Here is a 15388-nt window from a genome sequence, read left to right as displayed (position 1 = left end):
AACTTTTCTCATATTACACAGTGTCAAAAACAACTTACTCTTATTTAGGCAAAAACATAATGTCCAGCTTTTCCCCTTGTAAGTGACAGAACTATAAAACTCAAGATACACCGTATCAGACTCTCTCTTTTAAAATCTATTCTAGAAATCTGAATCCGTATTTCTAATAAAACATTTAGAAATAAAAAGAAATTTAAAACAGTTCATGTAAAAACCACACCATTTATCTGTCACCGTCCAGGTCCTGTGCAGCAGAATGTGCTGAACGTTGTAGCAACAGGGATCAGAACCTCGAGTAGGACACGAGGGAATCTAAGTCCCCAGGTGGTTTGATATTGTACTAATTTGCATTAAAGTGAATGCAGCATTCAGAAGAGATAGCTACAATGAAAAAACCTCAAGAAAAAAAAAATTTCTTGAGATTTCCAGCTTCTCTCATTGTGCTGTTTGAAGCTTTTGCACGAAGAGTGAAGAGTTCATGATTATTTTCTGAAAGGTTCAAACAATGTAAGGTATGTCCCAAAGTCTGTGAAATAATTCTCAACATTTGGTATTAGTATAATTTGATATACACTATATACAAAACATAATTATAAATGTAAATTTACATGAATAAGTGAAAAATGTATTCCTAGTTTTCCCTCATATTGTCCCTTGTTTAAACTAAATAAGCCACAAAAAATTTAGACATGTCTTCCTACCTGAAGATCTGAAGACACAGAACTGGCCCGGTCGGAGTCATTCTGTATAACAGCAAGTGAGCCTTTCTCCTCATCTGATGACATTCTGCATAAACTATAACACAATAGAAACTCACTTGATATTTAAACTAAAATAACATGTTTCCTATAGATATAGATTCACATCCTATCCTGTAAACAATAATCCTGTGAAATATTAAAATCACTCAACATATTGAGCCCCCATAGACAAAATAACTAGGCAAGGAAAAAAATAGTAAAAGACTCAATTCCCAACATCAGTGAGTTTTTAATGTAGTCAAGGAGATAACACAAATATATGAAAGGTTAAAGAGAAATGGGAACTTGTCAGACACATCCACAATGGGGTCTGTTGAGAATATCGATTGTGATTAATACTTTTTTTTTAAGATTTTATTTATTTATTTGAGAGGGAGAGTGAGCAAGAGAGAGAGCACGAGGGCGGGGGGTGGGGTGGGGAACAGAGGGAGAGGGAGAAGCAAGAAGCAGACTCCCCACTGAGCAGGGAGCTGGATGCAGGCTTGATCCAGGGACTCCAGGATCATGACCTGAGCCTAAGGCAGATGCTTAACCAACTGAGCCACCCAGGCGCCCCATGATCAATGTTCTTGAGCAATGTGTGGCAACCTGTGTGCTGTATGTTTTCCTGTAAGATACTGAACCAAGAGAGAATGAACAATTTGTGCAAATTCTTTGCTCGAGAAACTTACAATTCAGGAATATTATTTTAAGGAAAGCAAGACTATACAGAACAACAGATTCTTATATGCCATAGAAAAATTGTTGAAAGTCTTAACCAAAAAAATAAAGCAAGCGCTTTTAGTAACACGTAAATAAATTATTTAAAGGACGAGTAGTGGGGCACCTGGGAGGCTCAGTCGTTGAGCATCTGACTCTTGGTTTTGTCTTAGGTCATGATCTTGAGGTCCTGGGACTGGGCACTCAGCGTGGAGTCTCCTTGGGATTCTCTCTCCCTCTCTCTCCCACTCCCCCTGCTTGTTTCTGTTCTCTCTCTCTCTCTCTCTCTCTAATAAATAAAAAATCTTTTAAAAAAACCATAAAGGACAAGTAGTAACTATTCAAACTATCTGAACACCAGTTACATGGAAGACAATGGTGAGAAATCTAAGATGAAGAAGTCCTGTCCTCATGGACTTTATAATCTGTACAGAAAGCCAGACATATATAGAATATAAATGACTAACAAAATAAAAGCTAGGAGACCCTAAAACAACAGAGGTACACAGCAGGGAGGAAGGAGTAGCTATTTTTCATGGGGTGGGATCATGAGGGTGAAGAAGCGGGAATGGAGCCAGAGTAGGTTTTCACTGAGGAGATGAACCTAACCGGTTCTGAGACCTGACAGACAGATAAAAGATGTTAAGGATATGCCAGGCATTAGAGCAGCAGAAGCAAAGACCCAGAGGCACGGGCATGTATGCCAGGAACAAAAGTAAATTGTAAGGCTGAAGCAAAGGGTGCAGAGCAAGGCTTGGCTAAGGATGGAACAGGCAAGCTAAGGGGCAGCCAGAACATGGAAGATCAGGATTATGTCAGGTCAAAAACATGTGGTCTCTACTCTAGAGATGTTATTGAAATGTTTTAAACAAGGGATGACATGGTAAGGCTTGTATTGTAATGTTGACGGCTTCCAGATTTCCGGCTTGGTAATCAGACGGATAATAGTGCCACTCTCCAAGGCAAGACATGGAGGAAGGTAAGCAGGTTGGGGGGAAGGACAATGGGCTCAGTATCAGATGAGCTGGGTGTGAGGCCCCTGTGAGGCACTGAAATGAAGCCACAGTACTGCCCTTCACAATGGCTACAATATGAATGGTGCTTTCTGGAGTTAAGCAATGAGGGAGCTCTGTCCTGGAGGTACAGGCTAGAGATAAAGTTTGAGGAACCATCAGCATAATGGGAAATACTGAAAATGGGAGAGGATAAGATCACATATGAAAAGGAGTGTGAGAAAGAGTTCTTATTCTGCGGTCCATACAAATTATATGCAATATTTTTAGTATAAATGCACATGTGTGTTTTTCTAGTAAGGGGATCCTTAGCTTCTAATATGTGTTCAGAGGGGACTATAGCCCTAATAAAGTTAAAGGTCTACTACTGTAGTGAGAAGAGATTAAAAACTAGAAACACTTAACATTTAAAGGAGAAGTGAAGAGCCAGCAAAGACAGAAAAGGAGGTCAGAATGGTAGAATTATCAGAAAGAAAAGCATCATAAAAACTTGGGGAAGGGAGTGCTTAAAGTCAGATGCCAAAGAAAGATGAAAATTGGGGTCTCCTGAATATGGCAGGAAGGAAGTTGCAGACATTTACCTAACCAATTTCAGTGGAAGGTGAAACAGGTCTCAATCACAGCGGCCTGCAAAATAAATGAGATAAGGAAACTGATGTAGAAAGGGCAGACACAGGGAAAAGTACAATATTAGAATGGAAACATAGGTTGAGACTTGTTCATGGAAACTTAGCTTTATTCAATGAGTATTACTGTGTACACAAGTGATAAGTAAACTAAATCGCAGCATGACTGTCTTTAGTTAAGCCAATTAGGGAGGATAAAATAAGCACACACATGCCCAGCAAGGAAGGGCTGCTTCACGGACATCAAACCCGTAACCTGGTTCATTTCTATTTTCATTCACTTCTTTTAGGATGTATTTGCATACCCAGTAGATAGTAGGAGTGGAGGTGGGCTGGTGCTGATTACACAAAAAACAAATAAGCTGAAAAGTTGGGTCTGACTTCAAAAAGAGTCTCTGAATAGATACTGCAGCCATAAAACAACTACTGTATTTTTGGAAAATATGCCATAAGTCTTCCATCTGCCCTGCTTTGATGCCAGCAAGGAACGACAGTTTCTTTGAAACTACAACCGTAGCATTTTCTTACTGTTTCTAGGTTCAGAAAGAAAGGAGAAAAAAAAATGAAGCTTGCTTTAAATGGGTGGCAGATGTTAATCAGTTGGCTAAATTTCCAATATTCTCTAACCCAAGGTACTAGAAACCACGAGATAAGACGTTGTGGGTACTTCTCGATTGCCAAAGAAATCAAATTACGTCTTGGTAAATATCTGGCTGATAAGGAGAGAGGGGTCCGGGAATTCAAGTGTAACCCCAAGAGACAGAGGAAGAGTGAATTAACGTGCAAGCCGGCAGCAGGGTGACGTCCCTGCGCTCTTCACCCATCTTAGCCGCAAGAGAGGGGATGCGCCAGCCCCGCCCCACGTAAGGAGCTAGAAGCAGAGGAGGACAGCAGTTGTGAGTAACCAAAGGGCTAGAAGTTCTCTTCGATCACCTTCTTGCCCACCCTTGTTTGAATCAAACTTAAAGCGTTAGCCAGGGTTACTTTTCCCCTTACGTTTTAAATGACCGGAACCTATGGCGACAGTAACCGCTATACTTCAAGTACCCCTCACTCCTGCCCTCTCTTCCCGGACGCCTTGGAGGGAAAACTTCTGCACCCTGTCGGCCCGCAGAAGAGCACACAGCCCAGGTCTCGGGGAAGACGCCCCCGGCTCCGTGGTGTACGAGTCCCGGGAGCGGAAACCCGAGCCGCGGCACTTGCAACCCCACTCCACTGCCTCCGCCGGGGACGCAGGGCCCGCGGCAGCGCCGCTACCCACCGTCGCGCCTCTCCACAAACCCGGATGCCTGCCTCCCCGACTCGTCGCCGCGTCGCCGGCGAAACAACAGCGGTACCGCGGCTACCTTGGCAGCAACCTGACAGTTTCAAACTGCAGAGAGGAATAAAGGACGGCCCTGTGCATTGGCCCCGAGCTTCAGCAACCTGGCATTTGATTGGTCCCAGACTCGGGGGCGGGGCTCTGGGCAGCTGCGGGGAGACGCCGGAATTAGGTTACTTAAGGAGAGCCCCGCCCCCGGCACCGGCGGATACCGAGGGGGCGCGGCCTTAGGCAGCCCCGCCCAGCGTTTGGGAGCTAAAGTACTGCGCGTGCTCAGTTCCCTGAGGCTGGAGACTGAGGTGGCTCTGGGACCAGATTCGGTTAGAGGATGCCGAGGTGGGCGGAAGTCCGCCAGGGCGGTATGTTGTAATCTTTCGATAATACCCGAAGCCCATGCGTGTGGTCCTCACGCATAAAAATCATCTGCGTCCATAATGCCCTGCAAGAGAATCACTCGGAGGTGCCTTTCAAAAGTACGAATTCCTGACACCCACCCCTCTGCTTGATTCCTTCCGTCTTAGACAGAGCCAGGGAATCTGAATTTTTAACAAAGACCACCAGTGATTTTGATGGAGCGGTCAGCGGACCACGATTTAAGAAACTGCTGGACTAGGTTTTACTAATGACCTCAAAGTTGTCAGATTGCAAGTCAGGCCCTTCTGGCGAAGTGACTATGAACCTTAGAATAATCAGGTCATAATTATATCCTGGCTCTACCGCCTATTCACTGTCACCTTGGATAATGCTACCCACATAATAGGGTTGTAGGGAGATTAAATGAGCTAATATATCTAAAATACCTATTACACAACATCAAAAATACTAGTCTTTAGATTTGTATTGGCAACAGATATGGTGAAAGGTACATTAGGATCCAGGATGCAAAGGGAGCACCCCAATCTGGAGACCAAGTAATGAGGTCTGGGTGAGTTTTCAGGCTCCCTTTGTTACCTGGAGGATGAGGTGTCCGGGTTTTTTATTTGTTTCTTTGTTTCCATAGATAGAAATGGCATAACCTGGGTCTCATCTACCCACTTGTTGGCAGAGCCAGACTTCTCTTGTACAAACAATGAAGAAGAGCCAGCAGTTTCTTTGGAACAAGCTATGCTTGTGTTCCTCCCCCAAATCCCCTCTTTCCCATGGTTATTATAAACAGAACAAATTCCTGCTAATGCATATGAATTCATATCTAGTTGAGATCGGTGTTTTTGAATTGAATTGCCACCTGGTGACTCCATACACTGTGACTGTTACTGATACACTTATCCTTTTGCTCTCCTGCCACTTGGCTCCATGTTGCTCTTCTTTCTCTTCTCTCTGTTAGGGGGTAGATTTTCCTAGAAAACCATTGGGTAAGACATCTCCATTCTTCTGTGAAGCTACAGAGAGAAAGAGACCAAACCTAATTTGGATGTTATGAATTTAACACTGATTCTTTTCCCAAGCTTCCTAGAGAAGGGGAGGGGGGAGAGATGGAGGGACAGAATCCAGCACCCGTAAATTCATAGTAATTAAATTGCTAGCTTGAACCCTTCATAATTACTCATTCAACAAATATTTATCTAACATTCATCGTATGCAAAACATTTTGTTGGTGTTAGGAATAGAGTGGTGAATGAAATAGACACAGTCTGCCCTCACAGAACTTAGAGTCTAATGGGAAAAAGCACACATCAAAGAGCAAAAGACCCCCACACATGTGAATAAAAAATTATGAATTATGTTTGAAGAGAGGAGAAATCAGGAGATGCCTGTCTGAGAAAGTACATTTAAGCTGAGACCTGAAAATGAACAGGTAAAGAACTTATTTTATCTAATAAACACACATGTGTTACTATGTTCTGGGCACTGTACTCATTAACTCGTTTAATTCTCAGATTATCTCTATGATATAGATGCTATACCCATCCACATTTTACAGATAGGGAAACTGAAGCTCAGAGAGTTTATGTGGCTTGCCTAGGATCACACAGCCAATAAGAACAGACCTGGTGTTCAAATCAGGGTAGTCTGGACTCCAAAGTCCATGTTTTTATCACTCAGTATGTTCTGTTGAGAACAGCATGGCAGTTATGGATTGGATGGTATCCTCCAAAAAAGATAGTCAAGTCCTAACCCCTAGTACTTGTGAATATGATCTTACTTGGAAATAGGGTCTGCAAATGTAATCAAGTTAAAATGAGGTCATTCTGGATTGGGGTAGGGCCTATCCAATAACTAGTCTCCTTATAAGAGAAAGAGATACAGGGAAGAAGATGGAGGTATTACTGAGAGTCAGATAGAAAAGTTCAATTTTAAATATGCTGTCTGAAATGCCTAGAGATACCCAATTGCACTGTCCATTAGGCCATTTAACATACATGTCTAGAGCTCAGAAGAGATCAGGACTCAGATAAATAAATTGGGGAGGCTTTGCATATAGATCTGTGCAGGACTCCAAAATGGCTCCAATTCTTCATCTCTCCCTATCAGTGTCCTTTGCCCTGCCCTCTCATTAATGGCCAATGGGATGTTAACAAACATGATGGAAGCCACGGCTTTGAAGGCACTTGGCTTGGCTTACTCATGCCCTCTTTTATGATTATGGGAACAATCCTAGACTAGCCAGTTGGAAGATGAAAGACATGTATGTTAGACTTGAGGGGCCTGGTCATCCCAGTGGAGGCCATCTGATATTGGTCTATAGCCAGGGGACACCCAGACAGTATGTAAGTGCAGTCAAAGATGGCAGGACCACCAGGCCAATCTGCAGTAGTGAGCTCAGTGAATGTTGATTGTTTAATGTCACTTTGTTTTGGGTGGTGTGTTCTGTAGATTTACTGTGTAAGAGATAATTGATAAGATGCAATTTAAAGCTAAGGAACTAAATGAGACAGCCTTGGGGGCGGGGGCAGGGAGTGGGGAGAGTAAGGTGAGTAGAGAAGAGGGTTGAGAACAAACCCTGGAGTTAGCTGATATTTAGGGATGGGTATCAGTGGAGGAGCAGCAAAGGAGACTGAGAAGGAGGGGCCAGAGAAGTGGGAGGAGAACCTCGAGAAGCTTCAGTAAAATGCCAGTGAAGTGACTCATGAGTTTGACGATATGGAGGCCTTTCCACGGGCCCTGAATTCTGAACCTCTGCTCTAATAATCTTTCATCTTCTTTTAATCGCCACCGTTTTAGATTCGGCCATTGTTGAGTTTGGCTTGGATTCTTTCTATAGTTGCATGTCTTCATTTCTTCTTTCTACAATTCACCCTTCACAATGCTGACAAATAATCTTCTTAAAATAACATTGCATTGCATAACTTCTTCCTCAAAAACCTTCCATGGTGTTATATGGCATGTGAAGCCCTCCTAAACTCAGAAGATCTAGGCTGGAGTCTTTCAATTGTCCATGTACTAGGTATACAACTTTAGGGAAGCTTTGTATCTTTTATGAGCCTAAGCCTCATTTTTTTTAAAGTTGAGAACCTACCAAAACTAAATCTAAATCTGAACCTGAACCTGAATCAACCTGTCTATCTACCTATGAAAATTATTCCCTCTTGAAGCTGGGGAGATGTCCGCCTAGTTAGATTACATGTCCCAGTCTACTTTGCAGTTGAGTGAGGCAATAGAAATGTACCACTCCCTGAACTGGTTTTTAAGACTTTAGTTATGTTTTTTTCTGAGCCTTCTTCTTCCCCACTGTGTTGAATGATCATGTGGAATAGAACTCCTTTGCCAGTTCTGTAATATTAAAAAAAAACTGTTTTTTTCCCTTTAAGTCACTGTATTTTGGGGTCAATCTGTTACAGCCGTCACTCTAATATCGCTTCTAGGTGTGTATAGATGGATATATGACGTTGTTGTTGGGAGGCAATGTATGTGAAAGTATTTGGAAATTTTTTTAAAGTGAGGCAAAATCACATAGGGTTTGGATTCATAAGATTTGGTGTTTAACCTTTTCCAAGAAGTCAGCGTGAACCTAACATGGCTCTTGGTACCTGTTGGGAACACTTACTATTCGTGGTGGCAGGAGTTGAAACCCATGTCATTTTTGCTAAACCTGGGTTAGGGGACTGATTCAAAACCTGTTTCTTTTTCAGGTCATCCCTGACTCATCTAAAAGGGTTTCTGTCTCCTTACCCTATGACTTGTTTAACTGGGACTTTAAGGGAACATTCCTCAACCTGGGAATCTTTAACGCTGATGACTTGTCCTAGGGTAGCAACTGTAATTTAGCCCATCACTGTGATTTTATGGAGGGATAAATTAGATCTAAAGAGAAATAGATTTGCTTTTCTTGAGTTGCAAATCTGGAGACAGAAAGAGAAAGGCAAGTCCAGAGGAAGGGAAAGGAATAGGGGTGGAGATGGGGAGATTTCAGAGTCAGAGCCCTTGCCAGGGCCTCTATCTGGATAGATGCTGCCATAATCTTCCCTATTTTTCCACCAGACTGCCAGACTCACAGATTTTCTTCCCTTCTTTCTTATCCCAGCTACTCCTCAGTTCAAATGTACCTGCCTTTGCTACAGTCCCTAAGGCTGGATTTTGTTTCTCCCGGTCACAGGTGGCTGTCGTAATAATTTAATCTATACAGAGAGAGAGGAACCAGTCTCCAGAGCGCTCCTCTCCCTGTGAGCTGTGAACACTGGCCTTCTGGAAACAATGTTTTGTTTTGTTTTTTCAATCAGAAAAATGACTTGAAGGTGGAATTTGAGTTCCAGCAGGAAGGTGTGCAAAGAACATGGTGGATTATTTGGGGGCAAGAAGCTCACAGTGCATGTCCCCTAGTAGAACTTCTGTAGCTGGACCACACAGTCTTCATAGAATCCTCCACACACTGAGAGCCAAAACCATGGATTCATAGAACACATTTAAGTGAGGCAGAGCAGAGGGAGAAAGACTGTCCCTTAGCCAAGACACAGACAGGGTGGTAGCGGGCACCATGGGCACTGAGGTCTACAGATGTGGTGCCATGGCCGTACTGTGCAGGGGGCAGGTATTTGCTGTGGAGTAAATTTGCTTGTTCGGGATATTTTGATACCCTGGATTCCACAGTTACATTTTCTTACCCAGCACTCCCTGGCCCTTTTATTGCAGAAGCGAGTTCATTTCTTAGCTTCCCCATCAGCCTTCTGTTCTTCCTAATTATAGGGACTCATCCTGGACCCTCTCCATTAGCATCCTCTAGCCATGTAAAATCTTCCCTACCCTTAGCATTTCTTTCTCCAGGATAAAACCATCTAGGTCTAGCTGCGAGAGGCAGGATTAATTAGTTTTTCAGAGAACAAGTTTAGTGAGTCCCACTGATGTTTTGAGTACTACACAGATGCTGTATTCTTGGGTCTTTAGGGCTTCAGAGATGGGTTTGCAGATCGGGGGTAATTCAGCCCAGTGATAAGAATCTATGCAGTTGGAGTTTAGGAAAGCAGATGCAAAACCTACCAGAAGCCACCGCACTTACCAGCAGATTTCATATGATTGTTTGATAAAAGCTCTGCAGGTCTGCACAGGTCACCTCTCTCCGGACTCTGGGACTGAACCTCGGAGCCAGCCCTTGGCCCCCTGCAGTCCGGAGGTTACAGCTGCAGAAGCCCAGGAGCAGGGGACGGGGCCCAGGAAGGAGCAGCCGCGTGCAGGCTCCTGCTCTTGCAGAACTCACAAGATCTCTCATAAAGAAGTTTGTAGTCAGAACTTGATGCTGCATTTTTATTCAGGAAAGAAGAGGAAGAGAAGAGTGTCATTTCCTAGGACTCCAGCACTGGAGAAATGAGGAAAATTCTTCCAAGGATGGTCTCCCATTCAGAGTTGAGGAAACTTTTCTGTTGAGCTGATGCAGTATGTGTTGCTGTGAATAGCACAGTCATCAGAGAAGATGGACTTGGTGAGCTAGCCAAATTCTGTGGAGTTGAGGATGCTCTGTCAGAAATGACATGGTGAGCCATGGGTGGGGCAGTACCTTTCACGGCTGCCCTCACAGAGTGCTTAGCTCTGAACCAGCCCTCCAAGGAGCAGGGTGCTCATAGTAGAGCACCCCCCATACCTGACCTGGGCATAAGGGAGCTAATAAGTCCCCTGCAAGAGCAAAATGTTCAGGTTTTCCTCTTATCTGGTGGCTTTAGGAGCATTGTAGAGCATGCTGCTTCAAAGCTCAGTATCCCATCAAATAACGTATTTGCCAGTAGGCTGAACTTCTGCTTTGATGGTGACTATGCAGGTTTTGAGGACATGCAGCCAACAGCCAAATCTGGTGGGAAAGGAAAAGTTTTTAAACTGTGAAGGAAAAATTTCATTTTGAAGAAATAGTCATGATTGGAGATGTAGCCGTAGACATGGAAGCCTGTCCTCCTGCTGATGTCTCCATTGGATTTGGAGGAAATGTGATCAGACAACAAATAAAAGATAACGCGGAATGGTACATCACTAATTTTGTAGAGCTTTTGGGAGAACTTGAAAAATCGTATTGATTTTCATATAGTTCGTAACAACTTCAGGTTAATTTTTAAAAGTTATACAGTTTGAGGGATGCCTGGCTGGCTCAGTTGGTAGAGCATGTGACTCTTGAACTCAGGGTCATGAGTTCAAGCCCCATGTTGGGTGTGGAGCCTACTTAAAATAAAAATTTTAAAAAAAGTTATACTCTTTGATATTGTTTGCTTACAGTTGCCTATTACAACTTACTATATAGATTTGGTACTGTTTATCTGTATTTCCAAGTAAACTACGGAAAATTGCTTTTTTTAACTGCAGTCCTGATATTATTATGACCATTAATTATCTGGAGAGTTTTATAATCTGCATTCTTTGAGTATTCTCCTAGCTATATTTTATTTGAAGCCTTTAAAGGTAGATAGTAAATTAAACACCTTCACTATTGGAAAATTAGTGAACATTGGTTTTCCCTTTAGTAGGTAAATAAAAACTTATCCATGTATCAGAAAAAAAAAGAACCTATGCAAATCTAAATCATGCCCTCCCACCCTTCCTTCCTTCCTTTTTTTTCTTCCCTCTTTTTTCAATGGAGGGAAGGAAAGAGAAGCTAGATCCAGCATTTGAGAGCAGATTTGGAGTGTTGTGGTAGAACCTGTTTCATCTCCTTGATAGTACCATTTGTATAGATTTTTTTTTCTGTTTCAGTTTGTGAGGGGTCATGCCAATCATTCCAACTTCCATCTATGAACATGTTCCAAAGTTCAGTTGTAAATGTATTGTTTGTAAGTTGAAATGCATCTTTCTACAGAAAATGAAAATATTGTTACTCCAAGATCAGCTCAGTTATGATTCTATGATGGGGCTGAAACGTCGTCGTTCACAAGCAATAAAATAAAGTAGAAAATAATACTGTTGCCATACTAGTGAGTTTGATAAGGAGGAGAAGTAACAGTGAATGAACAAAATTTCATTGTGTGTTTATCTTGATTGCGATGAAAAGGACATGGTTATGGGAGTGGGGCTATGCGGTGCACCCAGAGGGGGCTAGTGAAAGCGTATGGAACACGGGGAATCGATGGGGTGATGACAGGAGATGAGTAGACATGAAACCCATCTATGTTTCCTGCTCTAAGATATCACCCAGCGCTGCCATGATCCCAGCCCCTTGTGAGCGTCTGTGCCTGCTGATCTCACACAAGTTTATGGCGTAAGTTGAAATGTTGGTCTCACTTTATACGGTCTGTGTCTGTGTCTTGATGGGTCTCCCATTTCCAAATATGTTGGAAGATTGGTGAAAGGAGATTGGGATTCCCAGATCATAGCCTCCATCGTGCTGCTTACTACTCAGGTTCTGTCTTCAGTCTGATATTAATCCCCATTATATATCCCCCTCCAATCCCTTGGGTCTTCTGAGTCCCTCGCCTGCCTCAAAATCACCTGAATGGTGTACTAAAAACACAGGTTGCTGAGCTCTACCCTCAGGGTTTCTGATTAGGTACTCTTGGGGTGGAACCCAAGAATTTGCATTTCAAACAAGTCCCCAGGTGATACTGATGCTCTGTTTCTGGGGCCACACTTTGGCTTAGGTCAGTCCAGGTCCTCCTCTGAATTGTGAGTAGCATTCTGTCTGGCTCCAAGCTTCAGCCTTCTCCACCGGGGTCACAATCAGACATCTCTAAGGCTCTGCCCAGGACCTGCCGGCTTCCTATCTAGTGCTCTGAACGTTGAAGTCCATTTCTTTCCTCAGTCCCAAAGATACCTTTCCAGACTGAAGACTATGGAGCCCTGTTCTGACAGCTGTCCACCTTGGACACCTCTGGGGTCCTAGGGCTTGGAAGTCTCCTCTCTTCACCCTAGTTCCCTCTATTCTTTTCAGCTGACTGCAACATATTCACCCCCCTACAAATCCACTCACTGAAGCTCAGCTTTTTACCTCCTCCTCTAAGTAGCCCCAGGTCCTAATTCGTCCTCTTTGTGGTGGGGGTCTGTCCCTGAAAGCCAGTTTGTGTCACATCCAATAGCTTTTAGCAGCTATCTGTTCCCTGCCTCAAAGCTGCCGTCCCTGAAGCTGTGAAGTGGCTTTCTACTATTCTAAGCTACTAAAAATTTGAGGTTTATGTGTACAGTAGCTAATGTTACCCTAATTAATTCTCCTCTCCCTAAATTTGTTCACATTTAGGGCTCCATTTCCCAGAGCCTTGTTTCAGGTTACACAGAGTGTAGTAAAAACAACATTCAAAATTCCTTTCTTCTTTTCACATTGGCCCTTTGTCCTTGGCAAGTCTTTCTGTGCCTGGACTTCCTTAATACTCCTTTAAAGACCTTTCTAGAAACAGACTCTTGTATTATAGAGTAGTGGTTAAGCTCACAGGCCCCAAAGAGAGGTTTCCTGGGTTTGAACCTCACCTTTGCCCCTTATTAGCTGTGTGACCTTGGGCAAGTTACTTAACCTCTGTGTGTGTCACTTGTCTTAAGTGCAAAATCATCAGGCAATATTATTACTTACCTTTAGAGGTTCTTGTGAGGATTCCATGAGTCAAAAGATGTACAGTACACATACCCGGCTGAAGTACCCATCACTGTTTCACTATTGATAATATTCACAGCTCCTCTGGTCACACATGTGTGAATCTTGGATAAACAATTTAAATTTGAGCTGAGCTTCTTCCTACAAAATAGTAAAATGCCATATTAATAACAGATATGATTTCCACTCTGGGGGAAAGGGCATATCCTTGCATTTTGGGGTGCTCAACTCCATACATAACCTGAGTTATGTATCAAGCAATGTGCGAGGCCATTTCACGTATTTTGTTCTTAGCTGTTACAAAATTCTGCATAATTGAATCATGAGACGAGAAATACGTTCACAACAGTTGGGTGATATATGGGGAATTGCGATATAATATTAACCATTATTATAAGTACAATACTGTATTATATATTTACTTGCAAAGTGTAAGAATTATTTTTTAGAATGTTATTTGCCCTTTAGAATTTTTATTAATAAGAAAAAAGCAAGTATATAAAAGCAAGTCAATTAAAAGTTATTTATCTTCTTGAAACACCAGAAGAGAATGACTTTGAAAAGTGAGATTTTGCAATCTTCCTCGAGTGTCGTCTTTATCCACTGAGATATATAAGGCACATAATCCTGATAGTATATAAAGCAAGCTCTATCATAAACCCTTTAAAAAATATGTAGATTCTGTTAACATGAAAAAAATAAAAAGTTTTTTTTTTAAGCTCTGGGTTGATAGAATTTTATATTTAAAAAGAACTTTGTGTTGGTTATCATTCAAATTACATGGATCATTATTTTCCCAAGATGAGTGGGCAGATATTTGAGACTATTTTAATGAAAATTTAAAAGTCATTCGTTTATTTTCTATGACATTGTATACTCATCAAATGTATGTAAACACATAAAATTCTAAGAAAAACTTATGCCAAAACATGCTCTTCTTTTTTTTTCCCAAACATGCTCTTCTGTAAAATCAAATTTAAATAAGATTGCAAAATACCATGACAACCCTATCTAGACTATAATTCAAATAACTGAAATTACAATTGAAGATGTTGACAAAAACATACACAGTATAAAGGCATTAAGTTCACCATGAGAATAAATGAGGGGATGTTGTCAATTTGCTGAATTTCTAAGAATCAAGTCACATAGATTACCCACGTTTCTTTAAAAAGAGCTTTAAAAGTTAACAGATATTAATTCACTTATGGCCAGTGAATATATGATATATATTAATGTAATATGAATATATAATCTAAATTATTTTAAATTACAAATAATCCTGTCTGAATAAAATTATGGAAAATCTATATGGAAGGGTTTTTATCTTTTTTTTTGAGGCAAAAAAGGGTTTGAAGAAAATTTAATGGAAGTATTGCTATCTAACACTGTCCTTTAGAAATTACTTTTTAAGGAAAGAAAATTCAATTGTATTGCTAATTAAATATCTTTCCCTTCTAATAATAAAATTCTAATCCTAGGTAACTGTGAAAACTGTAAATTTTCTCTTGTACACTTTGCTGATGAAAAGGAATAAGATAAAAATAAAATAAGACTTATGTTTTTTCAGATTTTATTTATTTATTTGAGAGAGAGAGAGAGAGAGCATGCGCATGAGGCGGGGAGGGGCAGAAACAGAGAATCTCGAGCTGGCTCTGCCCCAAGGGTGGGCATTGGGCATCGTGGGGCTCCATCTCACAACCCTGAGATCATGACCTAAGCCAAAACCAAGAGTTGTGGCTTAGCCAACTGAGTCACCCAGGTGCCCCAAGACTTTTTTAAAATTAGAGGTTTTAATTTATTATTTTATTACTTTTTTTTTTTAAAGATTTTATTTATTTATTTGAGAGAAAGAGAGTGAGAGAGAGCATGAGAGGGGAGAGGGTCAGAGGGAGAAGCAGACTCCCCACTGAGTGGGGAACCTGATGTGGGACTCGATCCTGGGACTCCAGGATCATGACCTGAGTTGAAGGCAGTTGCTTAACCAACTGAGCCACCCAGGCGCCCCTATTTTATTACTTTTGACATGGATTTTTTCCCTC

The 15388-nt window shown here is 41.7% G+C and overlaps 1 protein-coding gene and 1 pseudogene across 6 annotated transcripts in view; one reads left to right on the top strand and one right to left on the bottom strand.

The window, feature by feature from the left end:
* POC5 (POC5 centriolar protein) overlaps positions 1-4517 on the bottom strand; it is a 40054-nt gene extending 35537 nt beyond the window's left edge. For 2 of the 6 annotated variants that reach the window (XM_078067170.1, XM_078067172.1), the window contains exons 1-3: positions 4361-4515; positions 3055-3100; positions 702-795 (exon numbers count right to left, since the gene is read on the bottom strand). In XM_078067170.1, coding sequence (XP_077923296.1) covers positions 702-785 — 84 coding nt within the window. In that variant the 5' untranslated portion in view covers positions 786-795; positions 3055-3100; positions 4361-4515. Of the gene's footprint in view, positions 1-701; positions 796-3054; positions 3101-4360 lie in introns of those variants that run through there. The other 4 variants (XR_013445742.1, XM_078067173.1, XM_078067171.1 and 1 more) reach the window with 4 other exon arrangements.
* Positions 4518-10120: 5603 nt separating this feature from the next.
* On the top strand, positions 10121-10854 carry LOC118547631 (phosphoserine phosphatase pseudogene; annotated as a pseudogene).
* The last annotated feature ends 4534 nt before the right edge of the window (positions 10855-15388 follow it).

The sequence above is a fragment of the Halichoerus grypus genome, chromosome 2 (assembly GCF_964656455.1).
Source record: "Halichoerus grypus chromosome 2, mHalGry1.hap1.1, whole genome shotgun sequence".
NCBI lineage: Eukaryota > Metazoa > Chordata > Mammalia > Carnivora > Phocidae > Halichoerus > Halichoerus grypus.
The sequence above is the reverse complement of the archived record's forward strand: the minus strand, read 5'-3'. Positions and strand labels throughout refer to the sequence as shown.